Genomic DNA, 24,638 nt, shown 5'->3' with positions numbered 1-24,638 from the left:
CTATGAAAAAGGGTAACACTGCCATACATCAGAAATAATCAACATAACACAGAATAATGCTTTTAAGGTACAATACGGAAAAGATTGCAACTCGATCTTAAGGGAAAAAAACACTTCTTCAAATTGGTTTGACAGTAAAACCATTTATTCATAGAACTGGTGCACTCTTCTTCATTGTAGTTATTTAAGTGAAGTCTAGGCAGCTATATATTGTAGATGAATGTTTTAATTGGTATTTGTTCACTGAGCCTCTTCCACTTTTATGATTCCAAGAGTGAAGTGTTCCAATACACTTCAGGAGGATTATAGCTAAAAAAATCCATGACATTTGAGGATCACACACTCAGTATTATATTTCCTGAGAATAATTGCATCTGAATAAATAAGGATTTCATATATAAAATAAAGGAATGAGTGGAATTAGATGACTTGTCTATCAGGGTTGAGGACAGCACTCTCATATTTCAGTTGCTTGTACTTGTATAAGCACAAGCATTTTTTTAAAAAAAGCAATATGATATTTATTTAGGTGTTAGCTTTTTACTCCCTAACAAGAACAAGTCCATAATTTTTACTTGAATAGATCTAGAATCCCACTGAATGCCTAAAGATGGAAAGGATGGACTTCTGCTAATGTTGAGATGTTTCTTAAATCAGTGTCTACCCTCTTGATGGCCAGACAAGAGCTATAGATTACATTACATCAAACTCTCTTCTTGCCCCAATCTTAAAGTGTATATATATGTATGCATATATACATGTGTGTATGTATGTTCATGTGCATGTGTGTGTGTTTATCTTTCCTTTGAAATATGACTCAAAGTATCAAACATATCAAATATTCAGTTTGAATTTTATCCTTGCCTTCTTTCCCTGCCAAACATATTTCAAAACCATTTTATTTAAATCTGCAAAATATTCCTTACCCAGCTTTACAGGAATTGTCTGAAAAAGATACAAGATTCTAGGTAAAATATTCATCTTAATAGTTGCAATTCTACCAATCAAAGATAACTGCAAGTTTCTCCATTTCACCAGATCCTGTCCTATCTGTTGCTTAATCTTATTATAATTATTTTCTTTAAGAGAACTACATCTTGCTGTTAATTGAATCCCCAAGTATTTTACCTTATTTGTGACCTGCATCTTGGAGATCTCCCTCAATTCTTCTTTTTGTTTTTTTAACATATTTTTAGTCATTATCTTCGTCTTCTCTTTATTAATTTTCAAACCAGCAACCTCCCCAAATTCACCTATTTTTTCTATCAATTTATTTATTGATATTAATGGTTCTTCAACAATAAAAACCAGGTCATCAGCAAAGGCTTGTAATTTAAATTCTTCCTTTCTAATTTTCATTCCTTTTATCTTTTTTTCTTCTCTAACCTTTCTATTCAACACTTCCAACGTCAGTATAAATATTCCTTTGAAATATGACTCAAAGTATCAAACATATCAAATATTCCTGCCTACTATGTTCCCCAAAAGGAAACCTAGAATTCAGAGTCTCTTAGTTTCTAAGCCAACATCTTTATCACTACACCAAACTGTGCATTTATCTGTGTGTTTGAATGACATGAACTGGTCCCCCCCCCCGCCCCATTATCTCTCTTTGGCTTCCTTTTTCTCTTGTAGACTAGCCACATATCAAGATCTACATGCAGGCAAGAGAGGATTCTATAGGGATATGTTACAAACTCCCACATTAGAAGACAATATAAATGCATTATCGTTTTGGGAGACAGAGCTTTTGTTTTCCTTAATACACAGGTTGTATATAATGAATAATTAGAACAGGGAAAAACAATTATAAAAACATTACCCTTCATGACACGTATAAACAACACGGGCACCAAAAGTAAAATCCTCTCCCTGGGTAAGTTCAAAACTGGCAAAATCAGAATCTCCAGGACTGCCACAAGATTTTCCTGAAAATTAAAATAAAATGTAATACAATACAATATAACAAGAAAATTAGCATTTGGGAAGCCCTTAGACTGCCCAGAGCTTGAATCTCCCCTTGCCTATTTCACATTTCCTATCTCACTGTTATTATGAACTAAACCTGGTCTTACTATTTTCAGAATTCCTGCACTCCTGCTTCACCTCATTGCTGTGTACATTCTGATATTCTGAATGATATGTAATTATATGAAATGCCTTTCATTAAGACATTACATGGCAAATTCAAAGTTTTTACTCATGGAAATCCTTCTGGCATTCAGTCTGAAAGGCAACTTCTATTTTTAATTATAATAATGTAATTCATGGCACTCAGTATCAAGTAAAAACACAATATAAAGGGAAACAGACTATTTATTTATTTAGAAAATTTATACAGCCACCTACTTGCTCACAGTGACTCTAGGTGGCTTAAAAGCAATAAAAGCACAGCATAGAAAATAAAATAAAAAAACCAAAAAAACAATAACAGTCCTATCCATCCCAGTGACAACACACAGTCAAATTAGCCATTTGATGGGTCATTCCACTTTGGTTTTCCCAGGCCATCTGGCAAAACCAAATGTTCAGGGAAAGAGTGTCAAAGTGGGAGCTAGTCTAATTTCTTTTCCAAAAGGATGGAGTCATCATAGAAAAAGCCCTTCTTCTGAATCCCACCAGGTGTACCTCCTTAGGGGTTGGGACCCGCAATATTCATTGCCTCCCTGCTCTAGTAGTTGGGTGAATCCTACTTTGAACATATGCAAAGACCTAGCTTTCTGAAGAAGTTTGTAATATTGGGGAAAGTAGAAGAATAGAATAGAATAGAATAGAATAGAATAGAATAGAATAGAATAGAATAGAATAGAATAGAATAGAATAGAATAGAATAGAATAGAACAGAACAGAACAGAACAGAACAGAATAGAATAGAATAGAATAGAATAGAATAGAATAGAATAGAATAGAATAGAATAGAATTTATCTCCGGTGCAAAAGCTCTATGTATGTGCAAAGCAACGGAGTAATAATCATCATAATACTACCAATAAGAGGAAATATTAAAGAAGATGAGAAGGATAATAATACTACAGACATACAATATAGGTAAATATACTTAGATATATGACAGTCCTGTGAGAATAAGGTATTCAGCAGAGTGATGCCATGAGGGAAAAAACTGTTCCTGTGTCTAGTTATTTTGGCACACAATGCCCTATAGTGACATCCTGAGGGGAGGAGTTGAAACAGTTTATATCCAGATGTGAGAGGTCTGTAGCTATTTTCTCAGCCTTCTTTCTGCTCTGCTCAATATACTGATATTCTATGAAAGGCAGGCTGGTTGCAATTGTTTTTTCTGCAGTCCCAACTATTCATTTGAGTCTGTACCTGTCCTGTTTGGTTGTTGTACCAAACCAGACAGTTATAGAAGTACAAATGATAGAGTCAGTAATTCCTCTGTATTACTGTATCAATAACTTCTGGGGCAGTGTGAACCTTTTGAGTTGACACAGGAAGAACATTTTTTGTTGTACCTTTTTAATGGTGGTTCTAATGTTAGGAGTCCATTTCAAACCCTGGCAGTAAAGTGAATGGACACAGTTACAGCAATGATGACTTCACTTTTGGAAACCTGAGACAAGTTGGGGACAGATTGTCTAGGAAAAAAATCTATCTACATGACCACTAAGAGCCAACATCAGCTTGATGGCTTATAATCAAAAATACTAATCGGAAATGGTAAAAAATACTTTTTCAACATTTCAGTATCCTTCTTCACAGGTTTTTGCAAAACATTATTTTATTTCTTACCTGTGCAGTTCTTAGTAGGTGGCAATCGTTGCCAGACTCCATCATTACATTGAAGTTTAATAGGCCAAGCTTTAGCATATCCAGGGCGGCATTTATATGATATTATGTGTCCATGTTCATATGTCTCTGCAGTCAATTCTTCCATAGGTTGTTCACGTTCCCTTCTATCAGGTGGTCCACATGCATTTTCAGCTAAATGCCAATGAAAAAGAAACAGCATTTAGCAAAACCTAGCTGTCAAATCTTGTTCCATAGCTTTTAAAAAATATTTTACTTTTAATTTCAGCTTTTCCCCCCAGTTTGGTAGATATTTTATTTATATTGTATTCAGATATGAGATCTAGAGGCCGCTTAACTCCAGAACAATTTATTCTAAAAAGCAGAAAACTAAACCAAACGAAATGTGTTTAGTCCCAAAGGTTTTTAAACACTTCTCAAATATTATCAGCGTGGGAACCAAATACGTTTCTGGGAGGATATTATTGGACCAGGAGGACCTGCTCACTGTCAGTTGTGCTTTTGTACTTTCCTATCTGGACTACTGCAGTGCTTTCCACATGGAGCTGCTCTTGAAAAGCACTTCAGCTGGGGCAGAATAAGGCAGCCTGGGTGGTAAATGGTGTTGGTTACTTGGTGCATGTAACACCACTACTTTGTGAAGTGCAATGGTGGCTGATGTTCTTCGAGGTGCAATTCAATGTGCTGGCTATCACCTTTAAAATTGTTTTTATGACTTGGAACTGAGTTACTTGGATGAAGATCTCTTCCTGGTCACTTTTATCCATCTGATCTGACCTGGCAGGCTAGTATATTCTGGGAGCCATCGGCTAAGAAATTCTAGTTGGGCCCAGAAGGCAAGCTTTTTCTGCCATAGTAGAAACATTCTACTCTGCAACATTCTTGCCCTCTCATGAGGCCCTAATGGGGTGGTTCTGTGCCTAGGCCTTTACAATTGTGTAAAGAGACTGATCTCCTAGTTGTCTTAACAATTAATGATTGTGATTTTTACCCCTCTGATGCTATGCCAGTATGAAAGAAGGGCCTTGGGAGAGGCATGAGCAGAAGTCTCGGGTAGAATGTAAATGGAGGCCCAGGAAGCACATGAATGGAGGCCTTGGCCATGTTGTGAGAGAAGCCATGGCTGCATCAGTGAGATAAGGAGTGTAAATGGTTTTGGCCATTATAGTAGTTGTGCACAGTGTGATGAGCAGCAGCACCTGGCTGTAATAACCTGGCTGTAATAACAAACATTGAAGCTAGACTTCAAAGATTATATCCGTGATGGTGAACCTATGGCACGTGTGCCAGAGATGGCATGCAGCACCCTCTCTGATGGCACACGAGCCGTTGCCCCAGTTCAGCTCCGCTGTGCATGCATGCATGCCTCCCGCCGGCCAGCTTGTGTTCGGGTCTCTGCCATGCATACACAGGGGGCGGGGCATGTGCTGGGTGACAGCATGCACAGGGGGCGAGGCGCTTGCAGGAGGTACACATGCACTGGGCACATGCAGGGGCCGCATGCACGGGGGTGGGGCACATGCACAGGGGCTGCATGCACATTGCATTTTGGGGGTTTGGGCACGAGTGCACGCTTTGGGCACTCGGTCCAGAAAAGGTTAGCCATCACTGGCCTATACCAATAAAGATCCAGTCAAATTGGTGGAGTTAGTTTCCTGACCTGGACTACCTCACTCACCTCACGAAGAGTGCATAGATCACTCTTCGATTGCCTTTGGACTATCTCAAAGGCAATCGAAGAGTGATCTATGCAGGGTAAAAGATTGATGACAATATTCTCCACTGTCAAATCATATTGCATGTGACTTTAAAATGTGACCATTAGTATGCATGAGGCTTTCAATGTCCTGAAATAGGTCCACAGTTGCCAGGAAACAAATTAAAATTAAAAGAACAGTTTTGGGTATGTCTGGCAATTACATGGAGAAAACGTGCAATTTTCTTGATGACATTTTCAGAGATGGTTTGCCATTGCTTTCTTCCCAGGTTGACAGAGAATGACTAGACAGAATGACTAGCTTAAAATTACCCATCTGGATTCTCTAGCTAATGCACAATTGGAAGGCAGATTTAAGCTGGTCCATATATGTTTTTGGGTTTTTTTGATTTTTTTTTTAAAATTTTATACACAAACAAACATTTAATACATCAGTCATTCCTTCCATGTGACATCTCGGTGTTTTCTCCATGACTTCATCTTTTTGTTGTTTCTTCTGTCTTCATTTTCAGTTTGTCTATTACAACATTTCTCCAAAAGTACAATATTCTAATTATACCATTTTCTTACATAACTATTAGTTTGCTTATCTATATCTCTTTTCTAACCAATGGTAAAATTGATCCCGTATCTTAAAATATTCTGAATCCTCTCTTTCTTTAATTATCAAAGTTAATCTATTCATTTCTGCACAGTCTAAATTTTTTTTAATTACTTCTCCTTCCAGAGGTATTTTCTCTGCTTTCCAATTTTGTGCAAAAACAATCCTTGCAGCTGTTATTACATGTATAATCAAATAAATATTTTCTTTACTAATTTTCTCTGGGATGTATTTGTTGATGCTATTTACTATAAATAGATTTAATCTGACATGCACAGATTTTAAAATGACCCCGGGGACTGCTGGGAAGGCAGGCAAGCGTGGCAGGGCCACCCAGTTGTGGGGAAGAGAGCTAGCAGCTTACTCCCTTCCCCAAAGCCCTGCCATGCTTGCCTGCCTTCCACGCTGCCTTCCCAGCATTCCGGTAGCTAGCTTGCGAAGTCAGGCAAGTGGAAGGCCACATGGAAGGCAGGCATGCATGGCAGCTTACTCCCTTCCTGAAGCCCTGCCATGCTTGCCTTCCTTCCATGCTGCCTTCCCTGTGTCCCCATGGCCAGCTTGCCACCCACCCCGACCCCACTTCCCTTTTACCTTTCTTTAATGTGCCCCACTTCTCTCCCCAAACCTCGGGAGGTGGCGTTCTCCGGACCGCAAAGCCCTCGAAGCGGCTGCAGGAGGGGGAAAAGGGGGTAAAAAGCCTTGGCCTCTGTAGCCTCTTGAAGGAGGCTTGTGTATGTGTGTGTGTTTGGTGGTGCTGAAGTGAGCCACATGAAGGGAGCCCGCTGGTAACCACGCTGGCTGCGATCATCCCCTTGCCTTCCACTGCCACTGCTGCCGCCACCTCTGCCTCTTCCTTCTCTCTGCCAACAGAAGTTGGAAAGGAAAAGGCAATTGCTTTGCCGAGCGGTTCTCCACGTTTCTATCCCAAGTCAGCCACCCTCACTGGAAATGCGGCGAAACACTCGGCAAAGCAACTGTCTTTTCCTCTCCGACTTCTGTTGGCAGAGAGAAGGAAGAGGCAGTGGCAGCAGAAGGCAAGGAGCCGATCCCGTGGCTCACTTCAGCGCCGTCAAACACACACACATGGAAGCCTCCTTTGAGAGGCTTCAGAGGCCAAGGCTTTTTTTTTTCCCTTTTCCCCTCCTGCAGCCGCCTCGAGGGTTTTGCAGCGCAGAGGACGCCACCTCCCAAGGTTTGGGGAGGGAAGCAGGGTGCGTTAAAGAAAGGTAAAAGGGAAGCTGGGTGGGATGGGATTTGCCCCCCCCCCCTGCGATCCTCTTCCAAGCACAGATGGTTCCTCCTTTAATACTTGGTCCTGCACTTGACCTGGCTGGACAGTGCCCTCCCGCATGTTCTTCCTTCTCCTGACAGGCTGCGGAGACCAAAGGTCTGGAGGGTGGGGGCTTTGTTGCTCGGGCTGAGAAACGATGTGAGACAGCGAGCCAGCTTTGCCAGCTGAGGAACTCTGGGAGTTGAAGTCCACAAGACTAAAAGTTGCCAAGGTTGGAGACCCCTGCCCAAACCACTTTAGGAGCAAAATGGTGGGTTTTGCTGACATTTCAGGAGGAAGGGAAGGAGGGAGGGAGAGAGAGAGAGTGAGAGAAATAGAAAAAGAGACAAAGAGACAAAGAAAGAAAGAGAAAGAAGGAAAGACAGAGAGAGAGAAAAGAGAGACAAAGAGAAAGAAAGAAAGAAAGAAAGAAAGAAAGAAAGAAAGGGAGAGAGAGAAAAGAGAGAGAGAGAAAGAAAGAAGACAGAGAAAGAAAGAAGAAGATGGGGGGAAGAGAGAGAGAGAGAAGAGGAAGGAAGGACCACAAACCCTGGCACTAGACGTGGCTTCAGAATACGCTTTGAAACAGGACAGCAATCTAGGGCTGGGAGGGACCTTAGAGGCAATCTAGTCCAACCCCATGCTCCAGCAGGAAACCTCATATCATCTGGTTTATTTTGGTGCTTTTAACAGAGAGGAAAATTGCCAGAAAGGAGAAAGAGTTTACTAGGACAAGGCTACCATGCAGAGGAAGGCAGAGATAGTCCTTGACTTATGACCAGAATTGAGTCCATAATTTTGGTTGCTAAGCAAGAGTGTTGTTAAGTGAGTTTCACCACATTTTACTCTATCCATGATCTCTCCTGGCTCTAACAGTCATGTGCAGGCTACGGAAGAACATCTGAAGGTGTGTGTAATGTTCTAAATGTACAGAAGTTATAGTTACATGTGTGACAGAAAGTGGACTCTGGGTGTGTTTTTCCAAATGTAGTAAGTGAAGTTGAATGTGTATAGTTTTAGAAGAGGTGTGTGTGTGTGTGTGTGTGTGTGTGTGTAGATACACATACAGTATATATAGTAGATAATGTATCTTTTTGTGTGCCTATATGCACTATACTATGTAATATGCATTTACACAAATGGCATATATACATAGGATTAAATAGTATATTTTGGATGTTCAATAGTAGTAAATAAATAGACAGGGAAATTGTATCTCGTTGAGACCTTTGAGGCAAGCAGAGGCCAGGCAGCCTAACCCTAACCTTTGATGTGAGTGACATCAAGTTGGCCACGCCTACCCTGTCACATGGCCACCAAGCCACACCCACCCTGTCACATGACCACCAAGCCACGCCCACCAAACAAGCCACGCTCACAGAACCGGTAGTAAAAAAATTTACAACCCACCCCTGCTCCATACCACCTTCATCAGTGCTGACTCCTGGCAACTTCCTGAACTAAGGACTGCAGTTTTCTTGGCAAGATTTCAGGAGTAATTTGCCTCCTTCCCAGAGTTGAGAAAGCATGACTGGCCCAAAGCTTTTTGCCAAACGCAAACGTTTTCTGGTTTCTAACCTGATGCCTCCTACTGTTATCTATTTTTTTAAATTGGCAACTGCAATGATGTTTGATTGCATTCCTCCATCACCACATCACATCACACCTAGAATATGTCATATAAAGGCAAAGGTAAAGGTTCCCCTCGCACATATGTGCTAGTCGTTCCCGACTCTAGGGGACGGTGCTCATCTCCATTTCAAAGCCGAAGAGCCAGCGCTGTCTCCATGGTCATGTGGTCCACGGATGTGGATGTGGTCATGTGGCCAGCATGACTAAATGCCAAAGGCGCACATAATGCTTTTAACTTCCCACCAAAGGTGGTCCCTATTTTTCTACTTGCATTTTTATGTACTTTCGAACTGCTAGGTTGGCAGAAGCTGGGACAAATAACAGGAGCTCACCCCATTATGCAGCACTAGGGATTTGAACCGCTGAACTGCCGACCTTTCGATTGACAAGCTCAGCATCTTAGCCACTGAGCCACCAGACAGTATTTCAGGTAAGTCATGTGTTGCTGTGAAATATTTTTATTCTCAATTATTGATTCATGTCAAATTGTGACTAATATTTTCATTCTGATGCCCAACTGTTCCACCACATATAGTTACATATAGCAACAATTCAATTGATTAAAACATTTAACGAACAATTCTGTATACTTCTAGTCTGAAATATAAAGAAAAAATTACTTCTTTTTTTTTTTTTAAATTTTTTATTGAAAATTATTAAAAAATACAGAAAAAAAATATAATAATATGGATAGAATTGCAGAGAGTAATATAAAGAAAAAATTACTTCAAAGGAACTTTGTAGTAGAATATTGCAGACAAAATGCTCCAGTTTTAATGGGAGTAATTAGACAAATTAGACACATAAAATGTTGCCCTTCACAACTGTTACATGTGACTTATCTATCCAAACTACAGCAATAATCTGAAGACCATCCCTGAGAAAAGATTCTTATGTTTTTAAGTAACCTATAAGATTAAGCAATGATTTGGTCACCAGAGGGTGCTGTTACATAGTAAAAACATATTGTGATTGACCAGAGAGAGGCCAAATGCCAAAAGGCCATTCAAAGTGAATGACTACAAGTTTCATTGCAGTAAAAATGTTTATGGACTATAATTCAAAGTGGATTGGACTGTAATCCACAAATACCTAAACCATCATAAAAGAGTCCACCTATAACATGGATTAAGGTAAAGGTAAAGGTTCCCCTCGCACATATGTGCTAGTCGTTCCCGACTCTAGGGGGCAGTGCTCATCTCCGTTTCAAAGCCGAAGAGCCAGCGCTGTCCGAAGAAGTCTCCATGGTCATGTGGCCAGCATGACTAAATGCCAAAGGTGCACGGAACGCTGTTACCTTCCCACCAAAGGTGGTCCCTATTTTTCTACTTGCATTTTTTACGGGCTTTCAAACTGCTAGGTTGGCAGAAGCTGGGACAAGTAATGGGAGCTCACCCGTTACGCAGCACTAGGGATTCGAACTGCTGAACTGCCAACCTTTTGATCAACAAGCTCAGCGTCTTAGCCACTGAGCTACCGCATTCCCCTAACATGGATTAGTGTGTCAATTTCTTTAGAAATCATTCAAAATTTGAACCATCATTTTGTGTGCCTTTCTGTTGTGGCCCGTATGTGGCCTGTGCAACTAGTAGCTGATTCAAACAGCGAGGAGGCTGGTGTGGTGCTGCGCCAGCAGCCTGTGCAGCTGGCACTCGAGTCGGACAATGAGGAGGCTAGAGAAGATGTGGTGCCAGAGGCCAGGATTCAGCCAGGGCCTTCAGAACCTCCAGAAGCTCCCTTAAGTGAAGAGGACAAAGAGGAGGAGCCTCTTCTCGATGCATGGGTGTGCAGAGCTGGCAAAAGGCAGGAGTGGCTCCTCAGGAGGCGGTCTTCTTGAGAGTAAGGTATGGGGCTAATTGGCCACTTCCTTAGCCTATTTAAGGAGGAACGCCAACTGAAGCAATTTGTAGGAAACAACTTCGTTCACATACCTTCGTGTCTTGTCTTGCTTATCTTATCAGCTTCCTGCAAATTGCTTCTGGGCACTCTGCCAACCATAGTAAGCTTTCAGTTATTATTCTTTGAATTCTTGGCGGCTGTTAATGCAATTAATTAACAGCCATTGTTATAAAAGACTGGTTTATTTAGTAAACTAAGGTTTGAAAGGACTTTCTGTGTGCTGTGTTCTTTGGGGTCCGTAACTGGGGCAGAACACTTTCCAAAGGAAAGATGAATAAGAGGAACTAATGGTCTTTGTCTTTTCATAACTGGAGGAACAACCTTTTCCTTCAGTCTTACACAATTAATTGTGTCAGTGATTATAATTATTAACAAATGATTCAGTCTGAAGAACTTGAACATTGACAATGGCTATTATCAACTGAGTTTTGCCTTCCTTATGTCTTTCCTTGTTAAAAGTTCTGGAGAATTCTATTTCATGTATTATATTGGATCATTTTTGTTTATTTATTTATTTTCTTCAACTTATATAGCCAGCCATGTCAGAATCATGAGTTTGGGCAGCTCACGTTAAAACCATAAAAAACAAATAAAAACAAAATAAAAACAATTAAAACAAATTAACCAGAAATATAAAATGCGAGAGAAGACCAGCCAGCAGCCTTTGTGAACAATATAGCCCTTTTACAGGCTCCAAACCTCTATGGCCATGATGGCGAACCTATGGCACATGTGCCACAGGTGGCACATAGAGCCATATCTGTGGGCATGCGAACATTGCCCTAGCTCAGCTCCAGCACACATGTGTGAGCCAGCCAGCTGATTTTTGGGCCTTCTGGTTCTACCAGAAGTCGAGAAATGGGCTGTTTCTAGCCTCCAGAGGGCCTTCAGAGGTATGGAGAGGGCCGTTTTCGCCCTCCCCAGTCTCCAAGAAAGTCTCTGGAACTTGGGGAGAGCAAAAAACGGGCCTTCCGGAAGTCGGGAAACGGGCTGTTTCCGGCCTCCGGAGGGCCTCTTGGGGGGTGAGGAAGGCCGTTTTTGCCTGCTGTATGGAATTCCCAAGCCTGATGGCACAACCATGTCTCTAGGGAAGTCCTAAAGGCCAATAGGGTTGTGGCCAATCTAACCTTGGGAGTCTTGATGCTCCAAAAGGTGGTTTGATCCAACTAAAAAGTATTACCTAGCTGTGGTCCTTGGATCTTCTTCTTATGGACTAACATACAAATGGTTGCTCATCATAATCAACTTTATATATGTTATCTTTTTTTCTTCTGTTGTTGATATGAGAAATGATGATTTGGCAAATCTTTTGCTATTATTTTTTATCAGTTCTTTCTGCAATGAATAATACTTCAAAGCCAGAAATAATCTATTTTCTGATCTTTTTTGTTATCTGTTTTTTGTTTTTTAGTAGATTTGTGTTACTGTTGACTTCTAATGACTGCCTGGACTAGTTCCTGCAGTTTTGTTTGCAAGATTTTGAAAGTGGTTTGCCATTGCCTTCTTTCTACAGCTGAGCAAGAGTGACTGGCCAAGTTGGTTTCGTGTCTAAGGCAGGACTAGAACTCACATGCTCCCAATTTCTAGCTTGCACCACTACATCAAACTGACTTTACTCAAGTAGTTGTTCAAATAGTCAAATCCAAATAGGAACTCACAAAATATAGTTCTAAGAAAGGAGAAAAATGGCACCAGTTTCAAAGAGAGTGAGGTTTTGGCTGTTAAAAATGATAATTCAGTATAAATAAATAAATAAATAAATAATTTTATTTCTATACCGCCCTTCTCCCGAAGGACTCAGGGCGGTGTACAGCCTATTTAAAATCACAGAAACAAAACAATAATTAAAATTTAAAATCATTAAATAGTTAGGCTCCAATTAAAAATCCCAGAATTTAAAATACCCCAATTTAAAACGTTATGTTAATAGCCCGGCCTGGCAGAACAACAGGGTCTTCAGAGCGCAGCGAAACACCCGGAGGTCGGAGATCTTACGAATTTCCGGGGGCAGTTCATTCCACAGGGCTGGGGCTCCCACAGAGAAGGCCCTCCCCCTGGGTGTCGCCAGCCGACATAACTTGGCCGATGGCACCCTGAGGAGACCCTCTCTGTGGGAGCGGACTGGTCGGTGGGAGGCTATTGGTGGCAGAAGTCGGTCTCGAAGTATCATATAGCCAAATTGCTTATTCTAAGAGATACATTAAATAAGGGGTTGTCATCACATGATGCATTGCGAATTTTCCCCCCTTTGCTAAAACGGGGGTGGGCATGGCCAGCGCGTGATGCATCCAGCCCAAGGGCCGCAAGTGTGACACCCCTGCATTAAATGATACCCAGTAAAACTAAGAGGTCTGTTTTGAAACTACTATTAAAAAAAAGATCTAATTTTCATTTATCTCCCTTAACAATTTCAATAATTTATCAAGATGCAAGATCAAGAGAGTCTGTTTGGCATAGTGGTAAAGGTGCTGGCCTAGAAACCTGGAGACTGTGAGTTCTAGGCTTCATTAGGCATGAAATCTCCCTGTGAGATGGGTCAGACTTAGAGACAATGAGTGGTCCAAACTTACTTAGCTCTCTTAGCTAAGTAAGTTTGGACCAGTCATTGTCTCTATGTCTGATTCATCTCACAGGGCAATTGTGGAGAATATAGGATGGCAACGGTGTTAGTTATAGTTGTGTCTTCAGTTATATATATACCCATACCTCTGCATATGCTGCAGCCTCAGCCCAGCACAGCCCAGCACAGCCCAGCACAGCCCAGAGGAATTTTATTTAGGCCTCAAGTTTTTTACTAGGTACCTTTAAGCATATTTTCACAGTAATGATGACAGAATTTTGTTTCTTGAAGAAAGGAATACCAACCGCTTCCCTATACTCAATGAATTATCTTTTAATGTTAAATTCATAAAATTTTATTTAATTTGCTTCACTGACTAGCCATGATGTTGAACTTGGGTTATGCTAAATGGCATTTCTACTTCACAAAATGTTCTTTTCTACTCTGCTTCATTTTTTTTTTGCACACACAATGAGAACATTTTCAAAGACATTTTGAATGAAGAAATAATGCTCTTTTTCAGAAAACCTACCAGCAGATTACTTAATTTCAACTTGAAATCCTTAACTATATACAGATGAAAAACCCCCACATCTCCTTGAAAGTGTCAGACATTCCTCCTTTAGTGTAGGTTGTCCTCAACTTATGACTGTAATAGTGCCCAGAAATTCTCTTGTAAATCATCACAGTTGAAAGTCAAGACACCAACATGACCAACCTGATTTTACAATCTTTTTATGGTGGTCATTAAACCAACACAAGGGTCATAAACTGAACACTACGGTCATAAAGCAACTCCATTCATTTTGCTACAAACCAGATGAGAAGGCTAGAAATTGGAAAAATTCATGAATCAGGTCATGTGACCGCAGAACACTACAACCAGTTGCCAAGTGTTGAAATGCAGTCATATCTCTCTCTCTCTCTCTCTCTCTCTCTCTCTCTCTCTCTCTCTCTCTCTCTCTCTCTGTGTGTGTGTGTGTGTGTCCGTGTCCATGTCTGTGTATGCACCATCTAAAATCCAGAACCTAGTTGTAGGTATCACTGAGTGACTGATCATTAAGCAAAGACTACCTGTACTATCCTTAAGAACATTTAATGAGCAACTAATAACTGTTAGAACCTTACTTATAACATTATATCCATTCATAGAACATAAATGGATTCCTTCCTATTAAAATATTGTTTGACATGCATGGATTAGTCCCGTCCCCAACACAGCCATATTCCATCTACCACCAGCATGTTTGCAAAGAGCATTTTAAAGAATCTCAATGGCCTACTCAACCTGCACTAATCAGAACTCAGCTCAACTAAAGACCAGCCAGAATTCGTTATAGCTAGCTATTAAGACAAGAGGCCAGTCAGTCCCATCCCAGCTGCCTCTGGTCTGTGTACCTTGCCTCTGAAGATGCCGGTCAGGGTTGCTGATGAAACATCAGAAAATCTATTGGCTAGATCACAGTCACTAAACCCTAAACCCCAATACTGCCCAACAGTTTCAACATCTGTATTGATAGGATATACACTGAATATTTTAGTAATCAGAGGTTATTAGCTTCTGGGACCTCAAGATTCTTTTCACATTTTAATTGTAACCTGGTTATTCCAGCTCTGTTGTGGGAAACAATATCTATATGTGGCATTATGATTAGTTCAGCCATTATCCCTGCTTACAGGCTGCATTAACAAAATGCAGTCAGCAATTTATGTGAGATTGATGGATTATTCAAGATTAAGGGGGGAAAGCTTTAAAATGAAAGATCACTCATAAGCAAGGCAGTTTAAGAGAAAAGGGACGCAGAAGACAAAACATTCCAGTTAAGAGAGTGACAGAAGGATTGCTTAAGAGCAAAAGGAAAGGAACACAGTATGGTAGTGTCATGTGCCCTAACTGCACACCAACCTGCAGCTTGGAATTCAAGAATGATAGATTGGCAGGCAATTTCCATCCATGAAGGATGTCCCCTTAGCATAACAACCTGAAACAGTACTGAGGTCAAGACAATAAGGATTGCCCAGTGTGTGATAGCTGGGGAATGAATTGTGACTGAAAGAAGCAGTGAGTAACCAAACAGGATTTGGATCTTGGCCAGCAAGGGGAATGTCCAAAAAAAAAAAAAAAAAAAAACAGCCCAGAAGCAGAAAGACTGTGCCATTGGTTGTTAAATTGTGTCAAGTTTAATATATATTGGGTTTTTTTAAAAAAACCTCTCTGGTTGTTGGGTTATAGAGCAAAATATTGCATTTTCTAAGTAAGCCTATGAGAACTGAAAGAGAGAGTAATTTGTTACAAATTATTCTTGTGTTTATGTACTTCTATTAATCTATACAGTGATTGATTTCATGCAAGTAATGAATTTAACTTTTGGTTCTAAAAGAGAAATAATGGTGTATTATCTCAATAAGAAGAGATAATGAAGATAATAATATCTGGATTTGAGATGAAACATCCCTTTGACCCCTCCCCCCTCTTGTTAAATTTTTTTTGTCAACAGGTATAAGTCATCTAAAAAAGAAAGATAATAATTGGTAGACATTCTACTTGGCAGCTCTCAAACCCAGAAGCTGCTCAGGCATTATAGCTGTGACTATGATTGTCATTGATTACTTCCCCAACAACCACCCAAAAGAAGTGGAAATTCATACATTCACTTTGGAATAATTACAGATGCCCATTTCCAGAAGCATTGTATAAGTAATACATTCTTGAAATCAGGTTTTTTCCTCTGCTATTATTACAATAACTGATACAGTTTAGAACTATGTTGGATCTAATGAAACAAACATGTAAATTTGAGAATAAATATTTCAAGAGGATGGGAAAGGTGGCAATTCTTGAAATAGCTATTTACTATCGAGTAGGAGGAACATACGTTTTAAAAAGTCATGTTATATTTAAAAAATCAGTACATATTGTCAGTTGCCTAGTAATTTTCTGCTTGTCATATAAGAAATATTTGATATTGAGCAGGCAGAGAAATAAAATAATACAGATGTTATACTTTTTATTGTAATGTAGCTGCATCTGTATAAACAAATTACAAAAGTAGAAAAAATATCAATGTAATGTCCTTTCAAAGTTTACTAGAATGAATACAGAACTGCAGCTGTATAATACAAAATAAAATTATATGTGATGCTATAGTCATTTTCTCACTAGAAGTTTAGATGGTCTTCCAGTAGCATCCAGTCATCAGTCAGGCAATTAATATGAAGCCTGTCCTCATTATTGTTCTCAGTGATAATATGATAGAAGACTAAATAAATCACAAACAAGGAAATATCTACCACAGGTCCTTATAATGTAATACATTAATATTGATTTCAACTTAATTTCCCAAAAACAATAAGAAGGACAACTCTCTTGTGGATTTAGAATTCTACTGTGTGATTTTTTTCAGCAAGAAAATTCTATATGCATCAAGTCAAGATTAATCATACAGGCTTTGGTTAGACTTACTCTCAGGTAAGTATGTAGGCATCCAATGAAATAATCTGGCTAATTTTAATATTTCATTAATTGCATAAAGTTGCATGAAAAATTCTTCCATTTCTTTTAATAGCAATGACTGCAATTTTTAGCTAGTGCTAGATTTAAGACTACACTCTGTGTCGTTTAGTAAAAATCAGTCTTACCAGTATGCCTTTGGAATTTAATTATAGCTCAGTACATGTTGCACTTTTATGCATACTTAACAAATAAGGTCAATTAGAACCAATGGGATTTACTTCTAAATAGTCATGAACAAATTTGTGCTATTTTTCTTATTTCTGACTGTATTATTAATTTCCTTACAGTCAATGAAAATTACTTTTACAAAATTACAAAAAAAATTGTTTTGGATTAATCCAGGACAGAAAATGATAAAAATAATGTAAACATTCATGTCCAAATACCTGAACTTTTTGCTTTTGTTATCTTTGTATATAGGTTAGAGTCTGCAAATCTAACAAGATAATGCAAACTTCATATGTGACTAAGTGAAGATTACAAGACAGAATTTTATTGAAATCAAAGCAGATTCAAACTATTCCAATAATTCCACACCGAAAACTAGAAAATAATTCATCTAGAGTGCCTAAAACTGATGTGTATCTTTATGTTGGAATGCTTAGGGTTCCATTTAAAAAAAAAACCTATGCTTAAATATTGTCTATTTAAATGTTGCTTTTCCATTCCCCCCAATACTGCTATTATCAAATGCTATATCTACTTAAACTTTTGACTTACCAGCCACAGCAGTAAAGCATGCCAATAACAGGACCAGAACAGTGTAACCCAGAAAATGGAAAATCATTCCAGAGCCGGGCACAGGGCACTTTTGCCCTGTTACAGCAAGGCTTCCTAGGTTTGTCTCAAATCCCCTCTTACTCTTTGCCTCTTCTGACTGTTCCAAAGAATAGCCTACTTTGAGCTTTTTCTTCATCGGTCACTCCCCCTTGATCCTCTTGCAACATAGGCAACCAATCTTTTCTTTCTTCCTTTCAGCTTTGGTGCATTTTTTTTTCTTTTGGTATTGGTCAGAGAATTATGTAAATTATATACAAACACACTTCCCCAATTTCTCAACTAGCTTTTCCTTGTTTGCTTTCAATCTCTCAGGCTTCTCAGTAATCTCATCTTTAACAAACAGGGGCATTGTTATTAGGTTTCTTTCAGCATTAGAAACGAGTTGTTCAAAGGAATCCCGTTTTTCTCCATCTTTCAGTTTTTAACAATAGACAGAACCACAAAAGCAGAAGCTGTCAGTGAAAGGGTTCTCTTGTCACAGAATTTTGCCCTTTTGGCAAAGTTGACAACAGTTTTACTCCTCTCTGGACCGGTGCTTTAAACAGCAAACCTAACAATACTTTGCCCTCCCTGTTACCTCTTGGTTGCTGAATGCCGAATGCATTGCTTTTGCATGAGTCTGCTGTGACTGGAAAGGTGAGTACCCTGTGCTGCCAGGGGGTGGCTCTTATTAAAGAGCATGCACCACAGAACAGCAAATTATAAAGAATGCCTCAGAAAATTAGTTGGGTGTGTTCGTGGATATACCTTGCTCATAGAGAAATAAACTACCAAAGAGCAGTTCTAAATGCAATGTCTGGCCATGTTTACACACACTGTAGGCCCTCTTTAATGAAGAAACTGTTGTTTCTATGGTTCATTGAGTGACCTACCTCTTTATAACTACAAGAACAACAACAACAACAACAACAACAACAACAACAACAATAATAATAATAATAATAATAATAATAATTTTATTTCTATACTGCCCTTCTCCCGAAGGACTCAGGGCGGTGTACAGCCTATTTAAAAACACAGACAAAACAACAATATAAAATTTAAAATAATTAAATAAAGTGGCTCAGATTTAAAACCCCAATAAATTTAAATACCCCAATTTAAAACTATTGTGTTGATAGTCCGGCCTGGCGGAACAACAGGGTCTTCAAAGCGCAGCGAAACACCCGGAGGTCGGAGATCTTACGAATTTCCGGGGGCAGTTCATTCCACAGGGCTGGGGCTCCCACAGAGAAGGCCCTCCCCTTGGGCGTCGCCAGCCGACATAACTTGGCTGATGGCACCCTGAGGAGACCCTCTCTGTGGGAACGGACTGGTCGGTGGGAGGCTATTGGTGGCAGAAGACGGTCTCAGAGGTACCCGGGTCCTATGCCATGGAGCGCTTGAACAAGTCCAGGCAATCTTCTTGGCAGCATTTTCAGAAGTGGGGTTTGCCCCTACCATCTTCCTAAGGCTGAGAGAGTGCGTGCCTGGCCCAAAACAGAACTCACAATCCCCTGGCTTCTAATCCAGGTAGCTTTAACCACAAAACCAAACTGGCCCTCTTAAATTTGACTCACATCTCTATTATATTTTCCCAGGGTAATGTCAGCCCATCCGTTAAGGCCCTATGAAAAAAGAAACTGCAGTTACTAATGCCTCGAATTGCATATTTAGCTCAGGAGCCAATTTGCTCAAAGCCTTTTAACCATAAAACTGTTTTTTTTTTTTTTTTTTAAAGTAACTTTGAATATTTGGGAATTAAGCAAAGAGCAACTCCAGGCTCGCTTCATTATTTTTTTTGCCTGAATCCAATGTTCCATTAATATAGAGTTTTTTTAATTTTAAAAAGTTTCTATTTTTATTTCTCATAAACATACATATATAAACTCTTAACCAGTATCAATCATACATATTATCTTTGAAGTCCATATTAATTCATTTTTCTGTCTTAAATAATTGGTATAAGATATACTCTGGACTGCTCTTCTATCCTTCCATCTCTTCTACAAACCACAACAACCTTCTCTTCGTTTTCTCTTTCCTCTCTACTTTTATCCTTTTCAACTTTCCTCATGCTCCTCTCCTTCCCCTTCCCTACATCCCCTTCCCTTCCCCCACTCCTCTAATACAGAGTTTTTTGACCCAACAGATTCTAAGACATTTGATTTGATTGGTAGGCTGCTCTTCTGAGTAGCAATAAAAATAGGTGGTTTCCAAAATAAAGCAAGCTAACAAAAGAAGTCTCATAGAGGAATGAAAGTCAGTTATTAATTGATTAGGACTTGGCTAAAGCGGAACTTCTTTGGGAAAGAAAACAGAAAAGGTGGGGGTGACCTATTCCATAGCACAGCAGTAATACAGGATAAGATCCTTTAGCATTTCTTCCCTTCCTCTCTACATGTTACCGGAGGTCATTCCTACGTACGATTATATTCACTAAAGCAACCACAGAAATCTTTCCAGAGAATTTCTGCCCCTTTCCTGTTGTCAAAGAGTTAGTATGCATAAGAATACTGAGAGTAAGGCTAGGGTGTACAGAAGATAGCCAGACAGAAATGCAGAAACTGTTACTCAGGCAAAAGTGGCTGAAACATTTTTTTTTTAAATCCAAAGCAATAAGATAATATTTGGAAGTGGCTCAGACACATGCCTCCTTAATTTACTGAAGTATGAGAAGAGGAAGAAACAATAGACTTGCAAGGTAGCCATGTCTATCAAAGTAGTTTTTAGCTTTCATGTAGAGTTAGAATTTTGTTTTGTATGTTATCCATAGGAACAATCAATATTTTTTATAGTAGGGCTATATTTAACTTTTAAAAATGTGCTTCATGGTATAATAGGAAAGTGCAAGAAGCAAAACATTAAAGTAGTTATATCTTTTTCTAGGTTAGTACAGTTGCCTCATGATCTAGGAAAAAATGAGCATTTGAGAAAAAATGAACCCCTATGAGTTTGGAAAAAGACACAATTACAGTACTTTAATGGATTAAGAGAAATACTGTGTATGAATTCCCATGCATTGCAAAAGACTTATTTTAAAGGAGTGCCACAATCTTCCATGTTATGCCTTCACATTATCAGAATTCTTTTAAAAAATGAATTTATTTGTAGTTTGATGTTAAGAATGACTTTGGAAGGTTCCACTTTTTACAAAACTCACAAAGTAACAAGAGGAAAAAATTCTGCTACAGCCTAGATCAGCCTTCCAAACCTAGTACCAATTGCTATGGTAGCTGGGGATATGAGGATATCCCTGTGACAAAATACTAGACAACCTATAACCTGTTTGGGCAAGCGCAAAAGGACTGGAGAAGAGTGCCTGAGTTGGGAGACTTACTCACATAGGTTGCAACCTTCCTTGCAAGGTTCCCCTTTGACTTTCTCTCTGCCAGAATGAAGCTGGCAGTGAGGGTTGGAAACCTTCCTTCCCCCCTCCCTCCCTCCCTTCCTTTGAGCAAGCATGGCATGGCATGGCATGGCATGACTTCTGAGACTCTTTCTAATCCTTTGCTAGCATGGCCAGTGGAGGTATTGTATCTGTATTTCTTCTGTAGAATAAAGTAACATGTTACATCGGTATGTTTTTGCTCTATCCTTATATTATACTAAGTATTTCTATGTGTACACTGGGAAGCATCAGGCAGCTACATTCATTTTGCCCTGGATCACATGAGCAAGAAAGAATAGCAAGAATGTTGATCGGGTGGGTACAATCACCAGCATTCTGATTCTGCCCAGCTTCTTTACCCATAAGAATGCAGTAGGGAAACTTTTTCAGATTGTTTTTTCCTTTGTAGCCCCCATCCCTCATTAGACCTATCCTATTTTCAGAGTTGATTTTTCTTTTGCTAGTTTGTCTCTCAATCCCAAACTGAGCCTGCTCTGGTCATTTTTCTGAGAGTTGTGTTGTTGAAATGCAGACAAAATCTTGAGCCCCTCATTTCCAACATCCTGCTGGGTTGGAATGAATTTAAAAAGGTCAATGTGTGTAGAAGTATGACATGTGACTTTCTCCCTACTTTTCTTCTTTAAAGTTCATAACAATAAAGCAAAATGAAAGCAGTACTGTTTACATTCTAATATGGTTATTCAAAATGTTTACATGTGCCAGAGACTTTAACCTATGCAAGATAGGAAAGAAGAAATGCTGATAATGTATGAGCAATATACTCATACTCATTAATCTTTGCCAGTAAATTTTCTTGTTTAATGTTGATGGATTTCTTTTCACCAGAAACATAATAGATAAAGTATTTCCTTAAAGTTTTGAATAGGAGACCTAATCAGACGTTGAAAGATAATTCACACCATTTTATTAACCACTTCTTGTTGATATTCAACCAAGGTTTCTCACATATAAATTGGCAATGTAGCAGATCTATCCTTTGGAGCCTTGCTGATATCTGTCTAGGACTTCTAAGCTGCAGATCTTAAGCAAAAGTTATTTGTTTTGGGTGAGCAGTCATATAAATTTTCTGAATATTTTTCTGGGGGAAAAAAAGAGAAATAATCCTGATAAATATAGAGAATAACTTTATTTGGTTGGTTACCACCTTTAAAGCGCTCCATGGCATAGGACCCAGGTACCTTCGAGACCGTCTTCTGCCACCAATAGCCTCCCACCGACCAGTCCGCTCCCACAGAGAGGGTCTCCTCAGGGTGCCATCAGCCAAATTATGTCTGAGTTCTCTGTGGGAGCCCCAGCCCTGTGGAATGAACTGCCCCCGGAAATACGTAAGATCTCCGACCTCCGGGTGTTTCGCTGCGCATTGAAGACCCTGTTGTTCCGCCAGGCCGGGCTATCAACATAATAATTTTAAATTGGTGTATTTTAAATTTTTGGGGTTTTAAATCGGCCAAATCTATTTAATTATTTTAATTTTTAATCATTGTTGTGTCTTGTGTTTTTAAATTGGCTGTACACCGCCCTGAGTCCTTCAGGAGAAGGGCAGTATAGAAATAAAATTATTATTATTATTATTATTATTATTATTATTATTATTATTATTATTATTATTATTATTTCTTTTTGTTGTTCAATTAAATTGAATGGAGAGAGTTTAAGCGAAGCTCAACCTAGAGCATTTGCTACCAGAAAACGTAGTGCAGATGTCAGCCCATTCTCTAATTTCAGATTAGAGGTTCATAGAATATAAGGCTATTAAATCATGATTTTCCTCTGTATTAGTAACAAGCCTGTCAATTCCAATTGCTAGGGCTCGTCTACAGAAAGATTCATTTATTTATCTCATTTAATTTATTTATCCAAAACATTTTTATGGCCACCCACCTTGAAAACCAGACTCTGGGCAGTTGCAACCACAACATGTTGTCATCTTTGTGAATTTTCATTGGCACCCAGTTGGCTGTTCTGAGGACAAAATGTTGGAGTAGGTAGGTTTGACTTGAATCACAAACAACAATTTTAGTTTGCATTCATTAATAATAGGTATATGTATCTACAGTTATACCTACAAATTATCATCCACAAAAAGGTTCTGTCTCAATCATTTAGCTATTTAAATGTTTGTATGGCCACTCACCTTGAAAATCAGAATCTGGGTAGCTGCAAATTCACATCTTGTTCACTTTGTGAATTTTCATTGGCATCCAATTGGCTGTTATGAGAACAAAATGTTGGACTGGGTGGTTTTGGCTTGATCTACCATTGGTCCATCAATGAGTACAACATTCTACAGTTTGTACTCATTGATAATAAGTATGTACCATTATAATTCATTTTTATTCTGCAATATAATTTTTATAAATACAACTCTACTCCAAAAACTAAAACTATAACAAATCTATGTTTTTAATATCTATGCTATTAAAAGGTATAATTACCAAGGCATACTTAAACCCTTGCCATAATGATTATGGCTTTTAGCCCATAACAGATTATTTCATCAAAAGGGATAAGTCCCTATCATCAGACAGAAATGAGACATTTCCAGTCAGCCGTCAGGTTCATTTCACAAGTCCTGGAACGCATATTTCAAGCAATCCTTTTTGAAAGTTGTATGACATAATTGAATTAAAACAATGACTTATTTTATTATTTTTATTTACTTGAAAGTTGTGTAATTTTTCTTTAATTATAGATGCTTTGTGGTAAACACGGTATTAGTACTGTAAGAAGAATGATAAAAAAGCAATACAATTGAACTTAAGTCACTTAAAAACAAACATTATGCATATTATAGCTTCACTTGTATAATTCAATTTTAAGTCAAGGTATTCAGGATTACTTGATGGTTTGAAATGATGAGGTCTAATAGATGTCAGTTAGCACTTGGTTCCACAAATGCACTTATTAGTAAGAAGAAGAGGACCCCAATTTTTCAGTTGGGGTCTTCTCAGTAGTGACTTTCTGAGGTAAATCAAAAAATAGAAAGCCCCTCAAAGAGCTTTGATATGAATCTTTTAGGATTTGGAACCAAAATTGAAGAAAAAACAGTGGCAACTTGTGCAGTCTGAGATCTATCAGTACTTAGGGAGCACATTTTATACAAACTCAAAGTATATTTAAAGACACTGTTATATTAACTGTTTTATACTAAGGGAGAATAGAGATCCCTATGAAGTCAGTAGCTGTAGCAAGGTCTAGTCTCCTCAAACAGCATTACATAATGTACTTTCCTATGGTGACAGAAAACATTCCTGATCACACCCACTCCTTGGATGACACTGAGTCTAGGAGAGCTTCCAAACTGGACTGCTTGCACAATGCAAAGTTAGATATGTTCTTACCATGCTGCCGTGACCTTGCCTGGTCATGCTCATCCAACCCATAATTATAACCATTTAGCCACTAAATCATGCATTCCATAGCATCTTTGGGAGATCAAAAATAGTACCATCTTCAAAATCATTTACCTCAGCTGACCTCTCTAGGTGACTTTACTTCTTTTT

General features: G+C 39.0%; 1 protein-coding gene across 2 annotated transcripts in view; it reads right to left on the bottom strand.

The window, feature by feature from the left end:
* The window catches only part of CFH (complement factor H), a 74,736-nt gene extending 56,727 nt beyond the window's left edge, over positions 1-18,009 (bottom strand). Inside the window, exons 1-3 of one of the 2 annotated variants that reach the window (XM_070940971.1) lie at positions 17,685-18,009; positions 3,754-3,945; positions 1,823-1,928 (exon numbers count right to left, since the gene is read on the bottom strand). In XM_070940971.1, coding sequence (XP_070797072.1) covers positions 1,823-1,928; positions 3,754-3,945; positions 17,685-17,880 — 494 coding nt within the window. In that variant the 5' untranslated portion in view covers positions 17,881-18,009. The remainder of the gene's footprint in view (positions 1-1,822; positions 1,929-3,753; positions 3,946-17,684) is intronic. The other variant, XM_070940972.1, reaches the window with a different exon arrangement.
* Between the last annotated feature and the right edge of the window lie 6,629 nt (positions 18,010-24,638).

The sequence above is a fragment of the Pituophis catenifer genome, unplaced genomic scaffold, assembly GCF_029215685.1.
Source record: "Pituophis catenifer annectens isolate HBS135680 unplaced genomic scaffold, rPitCat1.0.hap2 SCAF_3, whole genome shotgun sequence".
NCBI lineage: Eukaryota > Metazoa > Chordata > Lepidosauria > Squamata > Colubridae > Pituophis > Pituophis catenifer.
This window is presented reverse-complemented; position numbering and strand designations above follow the sequence as displayed.